General features: G+C 42.9%; 1 protein-coding gene and 1 pseudogene across 1 annotated transcript; one reads left to right on the top strand and one right to left on the bottom strand.

The window, feature by feature from the left end:
- The first annotated feature begins 709 nt into the window (after nucleotides 1-709).
- LOC131327327 (mevalonate kinase-like) overlaps nucleotides 710-21653 on the top strand; it is an 87569-nt pseudogene continuing 66625 nt past the window's right edge.
- Nucleotides 2001-5723, bottom strand: LOC131327323 (uncharacterized). The gene is made up of 4 exons (XM_058360427.1): nucleotides 5308-5723; nucleotides 3345-4873; nucleotides 3196-3261; nucleotides 2001-3129 (listed from the first exon to the last, which is right to left on the bottom strand). Exons 1-4 carry the CDS (start codon nucleotides 5351-5353, stop codon nucleotides 2089-2091), a joined length of 2682 nt encoding a protein of 893 aa, XP_058216410.1. The 5' UTR covers nucleotides 5354-5723; the 3' UTR covers nucleotides 2001-2088.

Here is a 21653-nt window from a genome sequence, read left to right as displayed (position 1 = left end):
AACAGGCAATATACATATTATATACATCCCTCTCCCTCTCCTCCCAGTGTATGAAATCAATGGTGTTGCCCCCTCCAAAGGGCAGCGCTGTGCTTCCCCGCCGAGTGGGGTCCGCTCCGGTTTCACCCCAATTGATCGGAAACGCTTGCTTCGTAGAGCTTCTCGCGTAGAACAAGTACGCAAAAACTATCGAAAATTATTATGTGCCTTATCTTATCTGAACACATATAACTTGCAAATAATATGTTTTAGTGGGTTTGATCTCTTGTTTCGGAGCATTTTTTTAGGATAAAGGTGTTCCAATCAAGCATTTTATTATATCCGATTTGTATATTTTTTTGGCATACTTGCTTTAGGCGACAAGCATTATGAAGTGAACATTACCGATTAATCGGAATGAGACTATTACCGATTAATTGGAATGAGATTGGAACGGACCTCAATCAAGCATTTTATGATATCCGAAGCCATACTTGCTCTGGGCGACAAGCGCTATGAAGTGAACATTACCGATTAATCGGAGTGAGACTGGAACGGACCTCACTTGACGGGAGCAAGGTGTTGAGAAATTTTTTTATGTAATGAGCGCTGCGCGGAGGGAGAGATAGAGGGAGAAATTTAATGACATGAACAAAGGTAAAATGCGGATAAAAAAATAAATAATAAATAAATAAACAAAGTGAAAATTATTATCCGGAGTAATGAGCAGAAGAGAGAATGGAGGTGAGAGCAAGAGCTCCCGGCAGAATCATACTCACCGGAGAACACACCGTCGTCCACGGATCTACCGCCGTCGCCGCCTCCATCGATCTCCACACTTACGTCTCTCTCACCTTTCCGACCAATTCCGGTATGACCGCCCACACTCGAAAGTCGAAACACACAACCCCAACCCCCCCCCCCCGCCGAAACTCTCCTCAAGGACCTCAACCCTTACCTTCACTCTGGCTGTTAATTTGCGTTTGCATTTTTTGAAGAGTTTTTTATGAAAACATCCCTCGAACTATCACCAATTTTTCTACTTCGTCCTCAAACTATCTAAACCAGCAATTTCATCCCTCAAACTATCCAAAACCCTTTTATTTCGTCCTCAGACTAACTCCATCCATGTTTTTAACGGAAAAGGGAGCATGTGCCAAGCATGTGACAAGGACCTGGGGGCATAATGGTCATTTCAGCCCCTCACAACCTTCTGGCGCCAAAATGTTTGGGTTTCCCTCTAATATCTGGTGTATATATACACATATAGGGCTATAAAAAACAGAGTATTGATTGACTTTTCTTCCTCTTACCTCAAATTCTCTCACTCATTTTCTCTTCCCCATCCCCAACCACATGAAGACCCAGCCACAATCTTCATGCTCCTCTTCAAGCACCCACTATGAATACCCTGTTTTCTGTAAACTGTACAAGCACATTTACAATTATAACTTGACAATAAAAAAGTAGATAAGGTGAAAGAAAAATAAAACCAAAAATAAAAGTTCCTCAAAATGTGATTTTTATCATCACAGTAATGTATTCGAGTACTCAGGTCATTGTCTTTTTCCGTTAGTCTGAAACTTCTTTCCCAACAATAATGTATTCAAGCATTTTCTTTGCCTTCTCAACGTGTCCGTGTCCTAATTTTCTGAGAAATGACGTGTCCGCGTATCCGTTTCATGTCTTATCCATATCTCGTATCTTTGTCCATGCTTCTTAGATTCCAAGTGCAGCAACTACCAACTTCATTCCAAGTGCATATTCATACAAAATAATGTAAGTAATAGCTACAGCAATAACAAATACAAAAACTGCTCTAAACATCTCTCAAACAAAACATGTTCATAACATACCACATTCATAACATGCCACAAACAATTCAGGTCATAAATAGGTTCCAATATCTCTTAAAGGGCATTACCAAAACAAATCTTCAGTTCATGGTGAAAACAGACTAAATTGTGGGTCTCATAAACTACCAAGTGCATAATGTACCACATGGACATTAGTTACAAAAACAGGCCAGATTATGGTTCTGATAATCTACCTACGAATCCCATATGCAACATGAATGGATTCCAAGACAAAAAGAAGCAAAACAGAGTTTCACTGTGCTCCAATAGAAGTAATGTTGGCGTTGTCATCTGAAGTGGCATCCACAAGGGCTCTTCCTCTTCCTCTTCCTCTTGTACTGGTGTATTGAACTGGAGTTGCATCCACAGGGGCTTTGCATGTCCTGGTGTTGTGCCCTTCTTTCCCACATCTTCTACATGACATTTTGACACCCCTTTTACTCAGCTTGATTGGATTCTTTGGAGGTTCATCTGGTTCCCTTCTCCTTGATTTCTTGGGCCTCCCAGGTTGCTTTGTAAACTCTGCAGGTAAGATTGGATCCTTACCAGACTTCTCCCACATATCAGGCCCATTGAGGGGGTGCATTATGTGCTGATAAGTAGCTTCAAAAGTGTGTTTATGGTACCATTCACTCACATAGTCCTCTGGCTGTAAACCTGATTGACCTATGACTGCTGTAGCATGTTGACAAGGTATTCCAGTGAGATCCCATCTTCTACAAGAGCATGTTCGTTGTTCTAGATTGACAGTGTGTTGACCACCATGGATCCACCTTGCTTCAAACTCCCCATTCCCACATGGATATATGTTAAAATCACCATACATTTTCTTCAACTTCTCTATCTTTTTATGTATCTTTGGACCCAAATGATCTACCCATTTAGTTGCAAATTCTCTCTTTTCAACTAACCTCTTCATGAAGTAGGTTCTAAGTCTCTCCAACATGGTTAGTATAGGTTTGTCCCTAGCACACAATATGGCCTTGTTGAATGGTTCACAAAGATTGTTGAGTAAAATGTCACACTTGGGGGTGACAATAAAGTGTGACCTAGACCAATGGCAAGGGTTTCTATCTTGGTGAGACAACCATGTAAAGGCCCGTGGGTATTCTTTCTTTAGTTCTTCCATCAAGAATGTAAATTTTCCCACATAACTAGCCCTAGCTAAATTCCACATCTTATCATGTAAATCCTGACCTGGGAATCCAGCACTCTTGAAGTTGTTATGCAAATGCCTTACACAATGCCTATGCTCAATTGATGGTAGCAACTCCTTAATTGCATTCTCCAACCCCTATGAAAGAGAATAGCAGTAGTTAAAAAAGAAATCCATTTTCAATGACTTATTCAATGATTATACCTTTTGCTTGTCTGAAATAATAGTCCATGTAGGTTGATTCAGTATTTGAAGGTCAGGAATCAGATGCTGCAAAAACCAAATCAAATGAAAGAGATTCAGCTATGAAAGAGATTCAGGAAATAGATTCAGGAAACATATTCATAATATACCTGCAAAAACCAAGTCCAAGTATGTGTGTTTTCTTGCTCCACAATTGCGTAGGCCACAGGAAAAGTCTGGTCATTTGCATCTACACCCACAGCTGTTAGCAATTGACCAAGACAATGCCCCCCCTTCAAGTGAGTCCCATCGACTCCAATAATTGGTCTACAACCCTCCCTAAATCCTTTTTTCAGTGCTGCCCAACAAATATAAAACCTTTGAAAAACATTGGTTGCAATTCCATCTTGGTCTGGTTTCAAACGAATATAAACACTAGTATCAGGATTGCTTCTCATTATCTCATTGCAATAATCCCATAATCTAGCATATTGATCCTCAATGGTACCTTGAATCTTCCTCAACACCTTTCCTCTTACCCTATAGCATTGACTTTCAGAAACATCACATTGGAAATCATGTCTAACCTTTTCTTGAATATCCAAGGGTTTCATAGTAGGAGTGATCCTAATATCATCAAAATAAATCCGGGCCAACCAATTGCTATTCATCAACCTGTTATTCCAAATCCTACCACAATTATGGTTTGGGTTGTATTTCTTGACCTGTAGTGTTTTGTTTGCTACCCCTTTATCAGTAGCAGAAAGTTCCCATGGACAATCAATTTTTTCCTCATCTTTTTCATAAGTCTTGCATTTAGCCCTCACTCTTGTTGTTTCATTTTTTAAGAATCGGATTTCTTTCCCATTCAGAATAGAGTGCTGCCTAATTGCCTCAGCCAACTGGTGCCTACTCCTGAATATCATACCATTTCCAAAGATAGGTTCTTCTCTCCCTTTGATTGCCTTAAAAACAAGTGCTTTATTCAATGAATTGTCACCATCTTCTTCATCCCAACTACGGAACCCATCATCAGAATCTGTGGAATCTCCCTCATCCTCATACACCATATCCTCACCCTCAACAGTATTGTAATACAGTGTTTGGGATGGAACCCTGGTATTGCTGAACAGAGTGCCAGCCCATTTTGTATTATCATCCACATTGTCTTCGTACAATCTATCATCTTCATCACTCAACTCATAATCACTGTCATTAAATTCATCGTAGTTTTTATCAGAATCTGAGTCATCTTCAACCTCAACTAAAGTGCCACTTAACCCCTCTATTGTATCTATATTTTCAATGGTAATCCCACTCTCCGGAAAGGTCCCACAATCCCATTCCCAATTACCAACATTCACATCTAACAAATCATCAACAATGGAATTAGAGATCACAAGGAAAATCTCTACTACATTATCCTTAATCTGCCTTACCATTTTCAAAACATCATTATCAGTCCGCATAAGTTTGAAATCTCCATCGAAGTGTGAACTAGGGACCTTGCAGTAGATTTTTACTTCATCATTAATCCCTAACTTTCTACCAATTTCATTCAAATCAAAAAATGAGACCTTATCCCTCTCTTCATAGTCACTGTAGCTTATTCGTCCACCCACATAGTAATTCCTACCCCCTTCAACAGTCAAATTACCCCCATGGTGGACCTTGATTGAAAAAAAATTAGGGTTGAAATCTGTAATAGAAAAACACACGTTTTATTACTAATTAAACAATTAACATATTCCATGTGTTTAACTAAAGTGGGGAACCATCATTACACGTTTATAAACACACCTTTTATACTACAAATGCTGTAACAAAACTAATCAGAGCATATAATGGAAAAGAAATTTAAAAATTACTTTAGTGGGGGACCAGATCACAACAAAGGTGGGGGACCATCATGACTGATTTCGGACGACACAAACTGATTAAAAAACTCGACACAAATGGCTGATTTGGGACCACAAATTGCTTAAAAAAACCAAACATGCATGAGACTTAAATCCTCAATCAGAGCACATATTTTCATACATATTATACAGAAACGGACCCACAGACAACTAATTTAGTAAACCCATGCAACAAAACCCTGGAGTTTTTATCAGTTGGGAGTAGACAACTTACATTTGGGGACAAGGCCATTTCCTTCCCTCCTTAGCCGGTCGTCCATCGCCAGAAAAATCCACACCGAAGTGCAGAAAAAATCCTCTCCTTGTGCTATTCAATCTGGCTCTGCTCTGGATTGGAAGAAGGAAAGAAGAGAGAGAACGTGAGGTGGGTTTCTCTTTTGTGCGTAATGTAAAGTATGAGAGATAGAGAAGAGAGAAAGAATAGGGTTTTGTCGGATGGTGGGAGTAATAGACGTGAAATTCCATTTTTGCCCTTCAAAAAAGTCACATGCTCGGCACATGCTCCCTTTTCCGCTAAAAACGTGGATGGAGTTAGTCTGAGAACAAAATAGAAGGGTTTTGAATAGTTTGAGGGATGAAATTGCTGGTTTAGATAGTTTGAGGACGAAGTAGAAAAATTGGTAATAGTTTGAGGGATATTTTCATTAAAAACTCTTTTTTGAAAGGCAATCTGCGTTTGCTTAAAAACGTGATACATATACGCCTTGGGAAAAAAAGAAAATAGTAGTAAAAAAAATATGGGGCATTTATTCGGATACATATACTGATATACACCTTGGGACAAAAAAACTGGAGTAAAATATTTAAAATACGGGTGTGGCTGTGATATGTTGTGCAAAATATATACTCCCCATATCCCATTTTCATTGTTCATTCTATTTGTTTTTTTTTTTTTTAGTTTAAATTTTAAAAAATATGCAATATAAATCTTATTTAATAGATCTCGATTAGTTACATAATATAGCACAAAGTTTTCAAAATTTTGAAAAACATTATAGATTGAAAATTATATATATAAGTAATTAAAAAATGGGATTGGAGGTTGGTGTACAGCTGCTGCACAACACCGTGCTATACGGCTTAGATGCCGTCCGTTCAACAATTCAACGGTTCAATTCTCATCTCGGCAATGAACGGCTCAGATGCAATATGGGTGGAGATGAGATTTAAACTGTTGAATTGCTGAATAGACGGCATCCGAGCCACGCAGCACGGTGTTGTGCAGCAGCTGCACATTACCAACCCCCAATACTAAAAACCTAAATTATATGTTGAAAAATTAACTCACATTTTAGTGCATTTTCTGAACCCCGACCCATGTCAGAGCCACCCCTGCAATTTAGACAATAAAATGCTAAAATCAATATGCTAAAAATTTTGTCCTTATTTTTTTCAATTTTCGTCCATATTTTTATTCGTTTTTTATTTCCACTACCTAACCACAGAGTTTGGTTTCGGAAAATTTATAAACCCGTTCCGCACCAATGTACTTGGACCAGGCCGATATGGTTTTTGTGGTTCAGCCAGTCTCTTTATTATTGTTACCTCTGTTCGGCCCAATAAGAGAGCCCACACATTCAGGAAAAATATAATGGGAAAATGACGGTTAAGAACGTGTTTTGATAATTAATACTAGCCAAAGACATTTTCAGCATTAACAAATGTTCTCAGTATGTCCTTAGCGGGTATTAAATATCAAACACGTCATGGGCCGTCATTTTCCTATATATATATATATATATATATATATATAGGTGACAGAGATATTTAAATCAAAGTGACTGAAAGATTAATCAGTCATGTACAGTAAAAGCAAAAGTGAATAGTAGGTTGAATTATGTGAGGAATCAATTATGAATAGTTAAATCCGTGGGTGAATAGTACTATGAACAGTAATGAATAGTAATTCGGATGAATAGTGCAATTATATAATAGCTCTATAACTTAGAGTTTATATAATAGCTCTATAGTTGAGTATAGAATAACTTAATATGAACAAAAGTATGAACAAAAGTAATTACTGGAACTGTAATTCAATTGCTGAATTAAAACAGTACATGAATGATTTACCGGTTTACAAAGAAAGCTGGAGTAGATTGATACTCAGCGTTTTACTGGGACTCTGTAGAAGAGTATCCGAATATAACTCTGAGAGTGAAATTAACTCTGTAATTAACTCTGCCTTACTACATTACTCTCGGATCCTTTTATAGACTAAGGTCCTAAGTATTACAAAAATGATTCCTGCATGTGACTCTTTCCCTTTTGGTGGAGAAATGATGACTAGAGTAGGTGACTGCTGCTGCTTTCGGTGCTGGTAGGACCAAAAGTAGAAATAATTGCTGACTGTTGCTGCTTTCGGAGCAGATGGCTAAAAGCATTTATTGACTGTTGACTGTTCGTGCTTTTGGTGGAAAATGAGCCAAAAGCAATAATTGACTGCTGACTTGTTGACTACATCGGATGCCATTATGTTCAGGCAAATGGGTCCTGAGCATCTTGAAAAGCAGACCCATATGGGTTTTTGCAAGATGTTGATGTGGCTGACTCTTCAGATGAATTGTCATCTTCTTCTTGACTGGCTTGAGCAATTAATTGTTGAGCTAACATCAGTAACTGTGAACACTTTGTTTTTGACTTGGATTTTGAATGTATGAGAGAACTTGGAGTCGGACTTCCAAGTCTGATGGTCGAAAATGTTGGTGAACTTGGTTCAGGAAGAACTGCCGTCTGTTTATTCGGGTGAACTTGTGTAATTGGAACTGGAGCTTTAACTGGAGTTGGAACTTTGACTTGGAATTCTTCTTTGACTTGTTCAATGATTCGTTGATGCTTGTATGCACCCCACCATTTTACCAAATACTGGCGAGTAACTGTTTTGTTATTGACGATGTATCGCCATTTGAAGATCCATGGTACCTTGTATTTTGCCATGAATAGCAAGAGAATAGGGAATTGACCAGTGTGATGGTTGGCTGGGTATAAAGTGGAGAAATAGTTGACTTGATCCATAAGTTCAATTGGTAATAGTTCAGGAATGACGCCATTTTGGTGCCACCATTTAGAGAACCAAGATGGAATTACTGATTTGAATTTGTGATCAAATGAGAAAAACCAGGAGTGAGTAAATGATTCATTTTCATGGAGGATGACTTTGAACCAAGAATCAATATAATCATAGTAATTATATTGAATCGGATGACCAGAGAGATTTCTGAGCAAAGATGGGTGTCCCCATTCATCAAGACTGACTATATTGTGGATGTATAGGGAATGGTAAATGACTTTATTTGGATTGACTCTATCAGTAATAGGTTTGATTACAATTGACTTGTGGCGGAGAAGAATGTCTTTATAAAAAGAAAGGGTTTTATCTGGGTGAGCAGGGATGAAATGCCATCCCGGAGGAAAAAAGGCTTTGACTAATTCAATGGGGCTGTGAATATTTTTGTGGACTGGTTCAACGGAAAATAGATTGGTTGTAACTGGTTTAAGAATATATTCGGTGGTGCTTGCTGGGTAAGTGAATTTTGGTTGACTGAGTTGAATGGACTGGTTTGAAAAAAAGGGATCCATTGTGGATGGTGTAACAGTGTGACTAAAGGAAGGAGTGTATGCAAGTGCAGAACTGTAACTGGTCTTGGGGATTTGCCCAAGAACTTGGTACCTGTTGCCGCAATCTGCTGGAGGAAGTGCAAGCTGATTTTTTGTAGGTAGAGCTGGTTTCTTGCTTTTGTCTGTCATGGTAAGACTGGAATTGGGTTGTTTGTAAGTATGATGAATGATGAATGCTGCTGGTGAAAACAGTTATAAATAGCTGAAAAAGTAGTTGAATGATGAATGCTGCTGGTAAAAATAGTTTTAAGTAATTGTTAAAATGTTTTATTGAATAAGAATTCTCTAGTAAGAAAATCAGGGATAGAATTCTGATCTCCTTTAATATAATCAATAGAAAAATCAAAAATACTTAAAATTGACTGCCATCTAGCAAAGATTTGTTTACTAGCTATGTTTTTAACATCTTTTTCTAAAACGTATTTTGCACTTTTGCAATCAATTCTGACTAAAAACTTTTGGTTTAATATATCATCTTGGAATTTTGAAATACATAAAACTAATGCTAAAATTTCTTTTTTAATAGTACTATAATTAGTTTGCGTTTTATTCCATAGACCGGAGTGGAATCGAACAAGTTGTTCGGGAGAAGTAGAATTGACTTTTTGGAGAAGTATACCACTGTACCCAATGTCGGAGGCATCCGTTTGAATGATTTTGAAGGAATTGACAGTAGGGATACCAAGACATGGTAAGGTTTTTACGTATTTCTTGACTTGCTTGACTATGGAGGAGTGTACTGATGACCAAGGAGGAGGATTGTCTTTTAGTCTTTCAAATAGAGGCTGGCAAATCTTTCTAAGATCTTTGTAAAATTCTGCTATGTAGTTTAGAGATCCTAAAAATCTTTGTAATTGATTTTTATCAGTTATTTCATCAGGGAATTTATCAGCAAATTGTATAGTTCTACTAATTGGTATAATAGTTGACTGATGAATATCATATCCTAAAAATCTTATTTTGGTTTGAAATAATTTAATTTTGGGGGCAGAAATGACTAAACCATTATTTTTAATGGTATTGACAAATGTATTTAAGTGTTTCCAATGTTCATCAATAGAATTGGAAAAAATGAGAACATCATCTATGTAAACAAGGATGAATTGACTAAATGGGTTAAATATTTCATTCATGATATTTTGGAATTCACTTGGTGCATTTTTTAATCCAAAAGGCATTACATTCCATTCGTAATGTCCAAAAGGTGTAGTAAATGCTGTTTTGTATCTATCGTTGGGGTGTAACTGGATCTGCCAAAATCCACTTTTTAAATCAAATTTTGAAAAGATGACTGCATTGCTTAATCGGTTGATTAAATCTTTTTTATTAGGAATTGGGTATCTGATCCATTCTAATACTTCATTTAATGGTTTGTAATTAATAACTAGTCGTGGTACACCTCTTTCTTTTTCTACACTTTTATTAACATAGAAAGCTGAACACGACCATGGTGATTTACTTTTTCCAATAATGTTGTTACTAAGTAATTCATTTATTTCTTTTTTGCAGGTTTCCATTACTTCAGGGTTCATTTGAATAGGTCTTGATTTTGTAGGAATCTGGGATTCCTTAAAATGTTTTACGTATGGTAAAGTGACTATATGTTTTTTCCTATGCCAAAAAGCACTAGGAAGATTAGAGCAAACTTGTTTTTCTAATTGTTCTTGAAAATTTTTAATTCGTTGAATAAGAAGGTTATTAGTAAGTTGTTCTTCAATCTTCTTATATCTAATTTCTTCTTGAAGAAATTTTAATTGGTTTACTTTTTGATTTATCCTATGAGTAGATGGACTTGTTAATTGTTTTAATCTTCTTTGTTCTGGTTCAATGAGGAATTTAAACGTTACTTGCTGACCAAAAGGTGTAGTAGTGATTCCTTCTGCATTGGTTGTAAAAGGGTAAAGTAAATAGATAAATGGTGTTCATAGGATTACTCTATCTGTTAGGTCTTGAACTAAGACAAAAGAAGTTTTAAAACATATTTTGTCTTGACAGATATGGACTTTGGGTAATTTATAATTAATTATCATTTTACTACCATTGGCAGAACTTAACTGTTCGGTTGTCTTGTGATAGTACATAGTAGGTACTATGCCTTCTTGAATACAGTTTAGATCAGCTCCTGTGTCAATAAGAGCATTTACTTTTTTTTCATAATCCTGTATTTTAAGTCTGACCTGTGCATACCATTTCTGGTAATATTCATGATGGTCAGATAAATTACCACAATTTTGTGATTCGTCATCTGGGTTTGCTTTATTTATTTTTTTAATTTCCTTTTTGATTAGGTTTACCTCTTGCCGTAGATTTTGTACAGTGACTTCTTTGGGATTTTTGTTAATTTGTGTAATCATATTGACTGTGCTGGACTCTTCGTTTAGGGTTGGTTTTGTAATTTGAACTTGAGGTAAATTAGTAGAAGAAACTGTCATAACACTACTTAAAGATTTAGAATGATGCTTATGTTTAATGATATGAGCATTCATTTTCTTTCTTTGTTGATAGAATTTCTCTAAGTAATCGAAAAAATAGATTTCAACTCGGGAGTCTTCCATGAAATTTTCCCAATGGGTAAAAACTCTATTTTGTTTACTAGTTGAATATTTAGCAAAATAATTTTTTCTCTTTTGTTTATTCTTTTTTGACTTGAATTCAGAATATAATCTATCAAAATCAATTTCAAAATTTTTACTAATTACTAGTAGGGACTTATCAACAGGTTCTGCTGATATTTCTTCAAAATCTGTTTGAGTTGGAGACCCTTGGGAGGTATCTTCATCATCAAACTTTGACTGTGTTGAATAACAAGGTTTACTAATTTGTGAACTTGACTCAACGCCTTTTAACTTTACTCTAGGATCAAGAAGATTTCTATCTTGCCTAGGCATAGTAATTGAACTATTTGATCTACTTAAATTTGTAATTCTCGGAGGTGGGTTTACTCTTTGTTGATCAAAACTTATTCTAACCGTACCATCTAGGTATTGTTGAATATAGTCTAAGTCAATAGTGTCATTTTGGAGTTTCTGTGGGAAACTCTCATTTTCACTAAGCCAACTAGTTGGTAGCTGGATATCACTCCAGGTGATAGTTTTGGGTACTTGAATATTAGCATTGGTACTACTTTGAATAAGGACAGTTTTGTCCTTTGGACTTTTGACTAATGCATGAATATTTAAATTAGTTTTCATACATTTATAATATAAACGGTAAATTAATGCAATTGACTGACTACCTTCAAGCATTTGAGTAATTGCTCCGGCAGTTTGAATATTTAAAGTTAATGCTTTTAAAATATTTTTATCTTTTAAACTAAGGGGTAAATCAGGATAACAGTTAAAATAAACTGGACCATTATGTAGACTTGATTCCATTAATCCTAACAGACTGTCACTGTAGACAGTGAATCTACTGTCTCGTAAAGACAGAAGTACAGAGGAATTTAATCCTTTTCTTGTTAATGGTTTAATAGCTACTTGTATTAAGCCTATGTGAATATAATTATATTCTCTATCGAGGTGGTGTTTGACTGACTGTTGACTAAGAAGAGAACATCTCTCTTCATGTTTAGTAATAGCAAAAACATGTTCAGCTATTTTAGCTACTTGGTCAGTGCAAAAGGTATTGTTTAAAAAACTTGACTTGTAAATTTCTTTTACTGGAATTTTGGGTATATTCTGTGTGGCCCGTGATCTCTTGTGGCTCGTATCCTTCCTCCGTTGGTTCAGTTGTTGCCTAGCCTTCTCCACGCCGCCTGCACAATGAACGCACGACTAAGACCTGGCCGGGGGTTGCCCGGCAAGGCCCTCCGGCGAGAGGATAAGTGCGTGTAGGAGGAGAGGAAAGAGACTAGGGTTTTGAATGGGTAGTTGCGTATGAGAGTGCGTACCTTTTCAAGGGCGTTATCCTTCAGTATTTATAGAATTTCCTTGACTTGCTCCCCAAGCACGGGCACGTGTCTTGCACGGGTCAGGCAACGTCGTCATGACGTCGCCGGACGGATCTGGTAACCGTTTTGGTGTGAGCTGGCACACTTCACGTGCGCTCATGATTATCCTTTGGTGTAACCGCCTCAGCACGCGGGACGCACGTGAGTGCGCAGGTGGCCGAGCCCGACTGGTCGTGCGGGTAGCCGAGCATAAGGGTAGCCGAACCTGAAGGGACTTTGGGCCAAGCAAAAGTTCGTCTACGGGTCCACCTCTCCAGGGTGGCCGAGCTTGGCACGGTTCTTTCTGTTCTGAATGCAAGGTGACGGCAACAACCGACGACGACCAACGATAGGTGTGGCTAAGCTGTTGCCGAGCACAACGAAGCAAGAGTCGAGTTCGGTCCTCTACAATAGCCCCTCAATCTCTACTGACGCCGAGCGCGTAGTAGGGATTGACGTGAGCTCCACTGGCCGAACATACTTCTTTGCCGATCATGAAATAGGGTAGCTGGACAGAATTTCGCCGAGCCCAATATTTTACAAACCGTCACAAATCATGGACTAATGTAGGAACGCCAGGTGTCCATTTCTTGTTGGGTACGGCTGACAGGAGGACGGTTGGCACGCGTGAGGCTCTGTCAAGACATCTCATCACGCCACGCGTCGAGTGCTCATTGGATGCAGGTTCGGCGGTGCAGTGATTTGGGCGGGAAATTTGGACCCCAAACCCTACTTCTATATAAAGGGTTAGGGTTAGAGAGAGAAGCCACCGTCGCTTTCTCTCTCTAAACCTCCATTGCCAGAGCTCTGTCACACGCTCGTTCTCTTTCCAGTCTTGATTTCTCAGCGCCTTGCCACCAAACCTTGCTACAGATCTCAGGTATGAGTCCGCTTTCTGCCTCTCTTCACTTTTTTTGCTATTTCTCCAACTCTTTCTCGATCTTCCTGGGTTTCTTGGAGCGTTTCCTGTTCTATGTGAACAGTACAAGACCTGGGGGTGAACGAACTGTTCATCTTCCCTTCAACCTGTTCTTCCGAGCCCCAGCTTCGTTGTGGGCTGGGCTTGGCCGACGCCGAGCCCCAACACAAGGGCTGTAGATTCATCCGAGCTTGAGTTCTTCATAGGACAAAGATAGGGTGGGCCAGTAGGGTAGCCGAGCGTAGAGAGATCTTCATCCGTCGCCGACGATAAGGTTTCTCATCTTTTTTCTCTGTGTGATAGGTCTGGCTCACCCAATTGTAGTCATTTCTTCCGACTCCGAAAGCTCGAGTGGGGATTCTGGAGATTCTGTGTTCCGCAAGTGGCTGGAACAAAACAGACGCCGACAACAAATTTCGTCCATCGCCTCCAATATGTCTACCGACACCAATGACTCGAATGCCGAACGTGTTTTCGAGTACGGTGCCGACGAGTTTGGCACCGATCCCGAGATCTCTTTTAGCACGTCGACGCACTTTGAGGCCGAGCCTCGCCCTGGGCCAGAGGCCGAATCCAGATTCGTGTCGTATGCCGACGCTCCATCTTCCATCCACTCCGGGTACAGTGAGTCTCACTCTGAGGGTAGAGGGGTCGCCGATCTCTATGAGAGGGGCCAAGTTTGCCCCCATGCCCATTTTTTCTGTGGAGACGCTAGGGAATACCAAAACTTTTGCCGAGAATACAACATCCCCGACGATGTTGTGATCAATCAAGTGGCAAGCAACAGAATAAAGGACACAAGGGAAGACCACCCCGAGCACATCACCGTCCCTCTTATGGCGATATGTGAGGCAGGGTTGAGATTCCCTCTGCATCCATTTTTGAGGGAAATCCTTGCTCGGTTCAGCATCGTCCCTCATTATTTTGCCGTCAACAGTTACCGAATAGTGATGTCGGTAATAAAGTTGAAGGAACTGCACGACCTCGAGTTTACCGTCGCCGACCTTTTCCACACATACATCATGTCTAGGCACGGCCAGACCGAGCGTCGGTATCTGTCGACACGTAGTAAGAAACAACCCCTTGTTGACGGATTGCCCGATACTGACAAATGGGCGAATTTTTACGTTGAAGTGAGCGGTAACTTTGAGTTCGGCAACCAGTCCAACCGTAGGTTCACCGTTCCAAAGGTCAAAGACTTTAGAGGTAGGTCATCATCATTTTTTTTTTTTTTTTGGTCAGCCGAGCATATATATTTATGCATTTCTTAATTTGTTGGTTGTCGTTATTCTGCAGATCACCGAGCCATCACAAAAACTCAACAATCTTTGTCCATTGAGGCGCACGTCGATATCCTCTTGTCTCAAGCCTGTAGGGATGCGCCGACGTTGCTTGGTTACGAGCCGTCTTACAGGGGTAAGCTCAGAAGAAAGGGAGGGGAGTCGGCGCCGAGCACGGAAGATCAGGACCGAGGAAGCCGAGGTAACCGAGGAAAAAAGGTGAAACCGTCAAAAGCTAGCAAGCAGCCGAGGGTTAAGTTGCCAACGTTCCGGAAGCCAGCAGAGTTCTGGTTCCAGGAGAGTCGCCCAGCCGAGCAACCTGGTATTCACGTTCCCCTTCAAACCGTCGTTCAAGAACCTGTGAACGAAATGGGCCGTCGCAACGTTGTTCGGGTGAACATCTGGGACGGAAAGGCCGTGCACCAGGGGTCGGGTTCTGCTGAACCTGCGGAAAAGCGACAGAAGGTTACTCACGATTTCTTTCCCACCAAGCCGCCGAGCTCTCGCCCCAGCGAGCATGAGAAAACTGAGTCGTCTGCAGCTGGTGGCTCAAAGGTAGCCGAGCACCTTTCAGGTTCGGCTGGCGGTTCTGCTGCTCAGGAGTTCGCTCCATCTTATGCGCTGGCCGAAGGTAGAGTCGTGACGGTGGAGGACTCGGTGAAGACTGAACCGGGGCTGGCATCTGCTATGCTTCAAGGCCTGGCCTTACCGAAGGACATGGCCAAAATTCCTCAGGGGCTTCAGCCGAGCTTGATCCACGCCGGCGCTTACCTTGTTCAGGTATGATCCGACCCTGATTCTTCGATTATATTCTTTACGTCACCCCAGGCCGACGATCTTTTGTTTGATAGGCTGGGCAGGCCATTCTTCGCTCTACAAAGGATGCCGAGCTCGCCCTTGCCGAGCGCGCCCGCTTTCTCGATGAGTTACGGGTCGAGCGAGAGAAGGTGAGGAGCTACAAAGGGAGCTTGAAGACTGTGAAGGCCCAGGTCGCCGAAGTTGAAAAAGAGAGGGATGAGATGGAGTTGAGGATGAAGAAGGCCGATCAGGAGTTGGCCAAAGTGCTGAGGAGAGAAAAGAGAAAGATGAAGGAGGTTGATGGGGCGGCTTATCAGGCTGGCTTTGACCGAGCCGGTGCCGAATACATGCGGGAGGCTCGGTCAATGGTCAATGACGCCATTAGGATGAGGGTCCCCATCGCCTACCGAGGGGGATACAAGGACGGCGTGACGGCCGCTTGTGGAGTTATGCAGCTGGAGGCTGATACGAATTTGATGAAGTCGATTCCAGCTCCCTCAACTCCCGAGCTCGTCCTTCCGTATACTGAGGAAGAGTGTGCACCTCTCCCCCCGGAGGAATTTCCCGAGAGTGACGACGACGTCGAAGATTTGACCGACGCCGACGTTATTGCCGAAGGTCCTTCAGCCGTGGGGGATGGTGTTGGCGACAAGGCGGATGCTGTCGCTGAGCGAGGATCGGTGAACGTTGATGAAGTTGCTCTGGCCAAGGATGCGACTGGTCTTGGTGGTTCAGGTGCAGTTGGTGCCGAGGGTGAAGATGCTGCCCAAGTTTGAAGTTGTTGCCGAGGCTGTTGCTTTTTGCTTTTTACTTAGTGATTTTCTTGTTTTTGTTTGAACTTTTTTGGACCGGGCGGATCCGAGTTCGGATTTTATCGTGCCGGATGTAATGATTGTTGGATATTTTGCCGAACTTGAATGGATGCTCTCTTTAATGGATTACTTTGAACTTTTGCAATGCTTTCTTTGGCATATTCTTGCTTGTTTTGTAGTTCGTAGTTAACTGTAGCCCCCGCTTTGGTCTATGTTCGGCTGAATAATACGGATGTTTGGATCAACTTTGTAGTTGCTCAGTTCATGCCGAGCTTTGACCAAAGTAGTGTATGAGAATGGTATAAAGAATGTGCCGAGCATGGTGTTGTGTTCGGTTAAATTAGCGTGGCCACAGGTTTCTTTCATGTGTTTTGTTGGGTTTTGGCCATTTTTGCTTACGTGATATATATCCGTGGCCTCCACTTTGGTCTACGTTCGGTTGAAGCGTATGGATATTTGCTCGACGTTGTAGTTAATAGCTGTAGATTTGCCGAGCCTGGACCAAAGTTGAGTGGAAGTATGGAGAGGAGATAGTGCCGAGCATGTAATTTTGCTCGGTCGTTAATTAACTGATGCGGTTGTGGGTGGTTTGCTCACCAAAATGTGAGTGTAACCAGGCTTTGGCCGACCTCAGTGTCTTGCCGAGCCGAACCGGAGCCCGAATTCCAGCCAGACTGTTTTTGGGCTCGGTGGACCTGATGTCCGTTTTGCTTCTTTTGGGCAGTAATAGTGGCCGAAGCGGAGGCGTAATAGCCGTTTGTGGGTGTGACCGAGGTCATCGTTTGTGGTCGGCTGATATGTGCCGAAGAAAAGCAAAGAGCAAAGATTTGGAATTTGCAAATGACTACTGTAAGATAAGTTTCTTTGATTTCCCAAACATGGAAGTACAAGTTAAAAATAAAAAGACTTGGGCCGAAGCCAACTTAAAGGAAAACAGGATAGTCAGTTGCCGAACATGGAGTACATTGTTCGGGATTTCAATTACATGTACGCCTTCTTGAGATTCTGTGCATTCCATGGGTTAGTGAGTACTTTCCCATTCATGTCCTCCAGCATGTAGGCACCTTCACCAGCAATCTTGACGATACGGAAAGGTCCCTCCCAGTTAGGCTTGAACTTTGTTTTCTTGTTGGCTTGCACAACTTTTCGCCAAACCAAATCGTCCGGCTTGAACTTTTTGATTCTCACGCCACGATTATACCCCTTAGCCACCTGTTGCTGGTAATCGGCAAGGTGCAGGCGAGCGTCATCTCGCTTCTCCTCTGCCAAAATTAGTTCCTGTGTGATGGCGTCGTCGTTTGTTTTCGGGTCAAACGTTTCTGTCCTGAGAGTTGGAAACTTGGACTCCAATGGGATGACGGCTTCCATGCCAAATGCCATTGAAAATGGTGTTTGGCCCGTTGATCGCCTTGGTGTCGATCGGTAGGCCCATAAAATGCGTGGCAGTTCTTCAGCCCATTTTCCTCTTTTGGAGTTCAGTCGACGCTTGATGCCGGCACAGACGGTTTTGTTTGTGGCCTCTGCTTGGCCATTTCCTTGCGGGTAAGCTGGTGTGGAGTTGAAGAAACGTATCCCAAACTCGGCACAAAGGTTTGTGAGGTCCTTGCCGACGAATTGAGTGCCGTTATCAGAGACGATTGCGTAAGGCACGCCGAACCTGGTAACAATGTTTCGCCATACGAATCGTCGAACATCAGCCTCAGTTGTTGTGACGAGAGGTTCAGCTTCAACCCATTTGGAGAAGTAGTCTGTTGCCGTAATCAGAAACTTGAAGCCTCCAGGAGCTGTAGGTAGCTTTCCCACGATGTCGAGCCCCCATTGGGCAAAGGGCCAAGGACTTGTGATGGGTGAGAGATCCTGGGCTGGCTTTTTTGGGATCGGTGAAAACAGCTGGCACGGTCGGCATTTGCGGACAACTTCCTCGCAGTCTTTCTTCATGTTCTTCCAGAAGTAGCCTTGGCTTATGGCGCGTTGACACAGGGAGCGGCCGCCAGAGTGACAGCCACAACTTCCTGAGTGAAGTTCGGTCAGGATTTCAGGTACTTGGGTGGGGTGGACAACGAGGAGGTACGGCCCGGAGATGGATTTCCTGTATAGTTGGCCGCTTTCAGAAAGCCAGTAGTAAGCGGCCTTATTTCTCACACGGTAAGCTTCCTTCTTGTCGGTGGGTAGGTAGTCGTGTTTCAGAAACGCAACAATCTCGTCCATCCAGCTGGGACCGAGTTCGATATTGAGTACCTCTGGAGTGGGTTCAAAGGACGGGCGGTCAATGCTGCCGAAGTTGATGGTCCTGAATTCTGAGGCTGTGGATGCCGAGGCGAGGCCTGCAAGTGCGTCCGCGTGAGCGTTGTGCTCACGGTTGACCTGTTCGATGCTGAAATTGTGGAACTGGGAGATGAGCTTGGCTGTTGCAGCTTGGTATTTCATCATTCGAGGGTCCCGAGCTTCATAGTCGCCAAGTACTTGATTGACGATGAGCTGGGAATCGCAGTATACAGCGAGGCTGGTGACATTCATTGCGACGGCTGAGCGCAAACCGGCGAGGAGTGCCTCATATTCTGCTTCGTTGTTGGTGGCTGGGAAGTCGATGGTGAGGGAGCTTTCATGAAGTGTTCCACAAGGTGAGACCAAGACTACCCCAGCCCCTGCTCCGTTGCTGTTGGATGCCCCGTCGACATTAAGCCGCCAAGTTTCTCCTTGAAAAAGGTGCCACTGTTTGGTTGGTGGGCTAGTATCTTTAGCTTCCGTTGGGGTGGGAGCGTTGAGTGCCACTGTGTCTTCTGGGGTGAGTTCTGCTATGAAGTCGGCCAACACCTGGCCCTTAACTGCTGTTCGCGGCTCAAAGCTAATGTCGAAGTTTGCAAGTTCGACAGCCCACTTGGATATACGGTTGGAGAGATCTGCCTTTCGAAGGATAGCTTTGAGCGGGTGCGCCGTTAAGACGACAATGGGATGTGATTGGAAATAAGGCAGAAGTTTCCTGGCCGCTGTGACAAGAGCAAGTGCCAATTTTTCAAGTGGTAGGTAGCGTGTTTGAGCTGGAAGGAGCGTCTTGCTTGTGAAGTAGATGGGTTTGTCTTCGGCGCCTTCCCGCCGTATGAGCGCGGAACTTGTTGCGTGGGCGGACACGGCGAGATAGAGATATAGAGTTTCGAACTCTTTAGGTTTTACCAACAGCGGGGCGGAATTCAGATAGTCTTTGAGTTCGGTCAGAGCAGATTCGCAATCTGGGGTCCATTCAAAGCTGCGCCGGCTTTTTCCTTTCAAGGCATTGAAGAACGCGTGGCACTTGTCCGAGGATTTGCTAATGAATCGATTCAAGGCGGCTGCCATCCCAGTGAGCCTTTGTACTTCCTTAATTGTTCTTGGTGGGCGCAATTCTTTAACAGCCTTGATTTGGTTAGGGTCGGCTTCAATACCTCTTCGAGTAACAAGGTGCCCGAGGAACTTTCCTGCGCTTACTCCGAATGCGCACTTCTCTGGGTTGAGTCGAAGTTTGTGGTACTTGAGGATTTCGAAGACTTCCGCCAAGTCTCGCAAGTGGTTGGATTCCTGCTTGCTCTTGATGACCAAGTCGTCAATGTAAGCCTCCACGGTGTAGCCAATTTGTTCTTGCAACATCTTGAATATTGCTCTGTTGAACGTTGCACCAGAATTCTTGAGTCCGAAGGGCATGACGCGGTAGCAGAAGATGCCATAAGGCGTGATGAAAGCAGTTTTCTCCATGTCGTCAGGATCCATGGCAATTTGGTGGTAGCCACGGTATGCGTCCAGAAAGCTTAGCCGAGCATGGCCTGCTGTTGCATCCACAAGTTGGTCGATCTTTGGAAGTGGGAACCAATCTTTTGGACAAGCGTCGTTGAGATTGGTGTAGTCCACGCAGACTCGCCATTTGCCGTTTTTCTTCTTAACGACAACGGTGTTGGACAGCCACGTCGGGTATTGCACTTCTTGAATTGCATTTGCTTCTAGCAGACGCTTGACTTCTTCGACGACGGCGTCGGCATGTTCGGCTGCGGAGCGCCTAGCCTTTTGGACGACTGGTTTTGCGTCTTTCTTTATGTTGAGAGAGTGGCTGATGAAATTTGGATCGACCCCCGGCATTTCGTTGGGGGTCCAGGCGAAGACTTCCATGTTTTCCTTGAGGTACTGAAACATTTCTTCGCGGTCGGTCTCGCTGATGGAAGAGCTGATTAGGAAAAATCGGGAACCATCCTCGTTGATTGGTATTTCGACGAGGTCCTCCTCTGCTTTGTCTTCGGCCTTCTGGCCGACGTCGTCGATCACGGCCATGTCTGGGACCTCTACCCACTGTACTTCTTTGGCTTTTGTTGAGTTGTGAACGGCCGAAACGTAGCATTTTTTGGAAGCTACTTGGTCACCTCTCAGATCTTCTTGTCGTCCGCTAGAGCCGATGAAGCGAACAACTTGGTGGTAGGTTGAAGCGATGGCTTGCATGTTGTGAAGCCAGGTTCGGCCAAGAATTGCGTTGTATGGGCTCGGCACGTTGACGACGATGAACTCGACGGTCAACGTTTTTGAACCTGCGACGACCGGAAGGAAGATTCGACCAAGTGGCCAAACTGGTGCCCCGTTGAATCCAATGAGTGGGACTTCGGCGGGTTGTAGGGCTGACTCTGGAAGGTCGAGTTTCTTGAACAAGTCGTAGTACATCACCTCTGCTGAGCTTCCCTGGTCGATGAGAATTCGCTTGACGTCATGGACTCCGATTTGCACGGTGACGACAAGAGCGTCGGAATGTGGAGTTTGTACGAAATCGAGGTCGCGCTCTGTGAAAGTGATGGTCCACTTTGGTGTTTCGTCCGGACGCGGGCGTTTTGACCCAGGTCTTACCGCAAGCACCTGTTTAGAAGTGGAGGCGCGGTCGAGGTCGGCTTTGAGATCTGCTTTGGATTCTCTGGTCACGGGACCGTGAATGACATGTATCGTCGGCCGCGGCTCGTTGGGGTTGGGATTTCCGACAGGTGGGCGGGCGGGCGTCTTTGTTCGATCAATGTATTGGTCAAGATGGCCTTGGGCTGCCAGTCGTTCCAACAATGCTTTGTATGGAGCACATGCCGTCGTGTAGTGGCCGAGCTCATTGTGGTATGAGCACTTCTTTCTTGGGTTCTGATCCGCCTGGCCGTTGTCTGTACCCAGTTTGCCTTGCGGCCACTCAAACCATGGTTGCCTCATGATTTCCTTCAG

The sequence above is a fragment of the Rhododendron vialii genome, chromosome 5a, assembly GCF_030253575.1.
Source record: "Rhododendron vialii isolate Sample 1 chromosome 5a, ASM3025357v1".
Classification (NCBI taxonomy): Eukaryota; Viridiplantae; Streptophyta; class Magnoliopsida; order Ericales; family Ericaceae; genus Rhododendron; species Rhododendron vialii.
Note: the sequence above shows the minus strand (reverse complement) of the source record. Positions and strands in the feature narration are given on the sequence as shown.

What these genes read in the sequence shown, in the direction of transcription:
- LOC131327323 (XM_058360427.1), bottom strand. Translation starts at nt 5,353, where the DNA reads ATGGACGACCGGCTAAGGAGGGAAGGAAATGGCCTTGTCCCCAAAT. An exon ending in AAATGGCCTTGTCCCCAAAT is followed by an intron (nt 4,874 to 5,307) that starts GTAAGTTGTCTA and finishes TTTCTATTACAG; the next exon opens with ATTTCAACCCTAATTTTTTT. An exon ending in TTATTTCAGACAAGCAAAAG is followed by an intron (nt 3,130 to 3,195) that starts GTATAATCATTG and finishes TCTCTTTCATAG; the next exon opens with GGGTTGGAGAATGCAATTAA.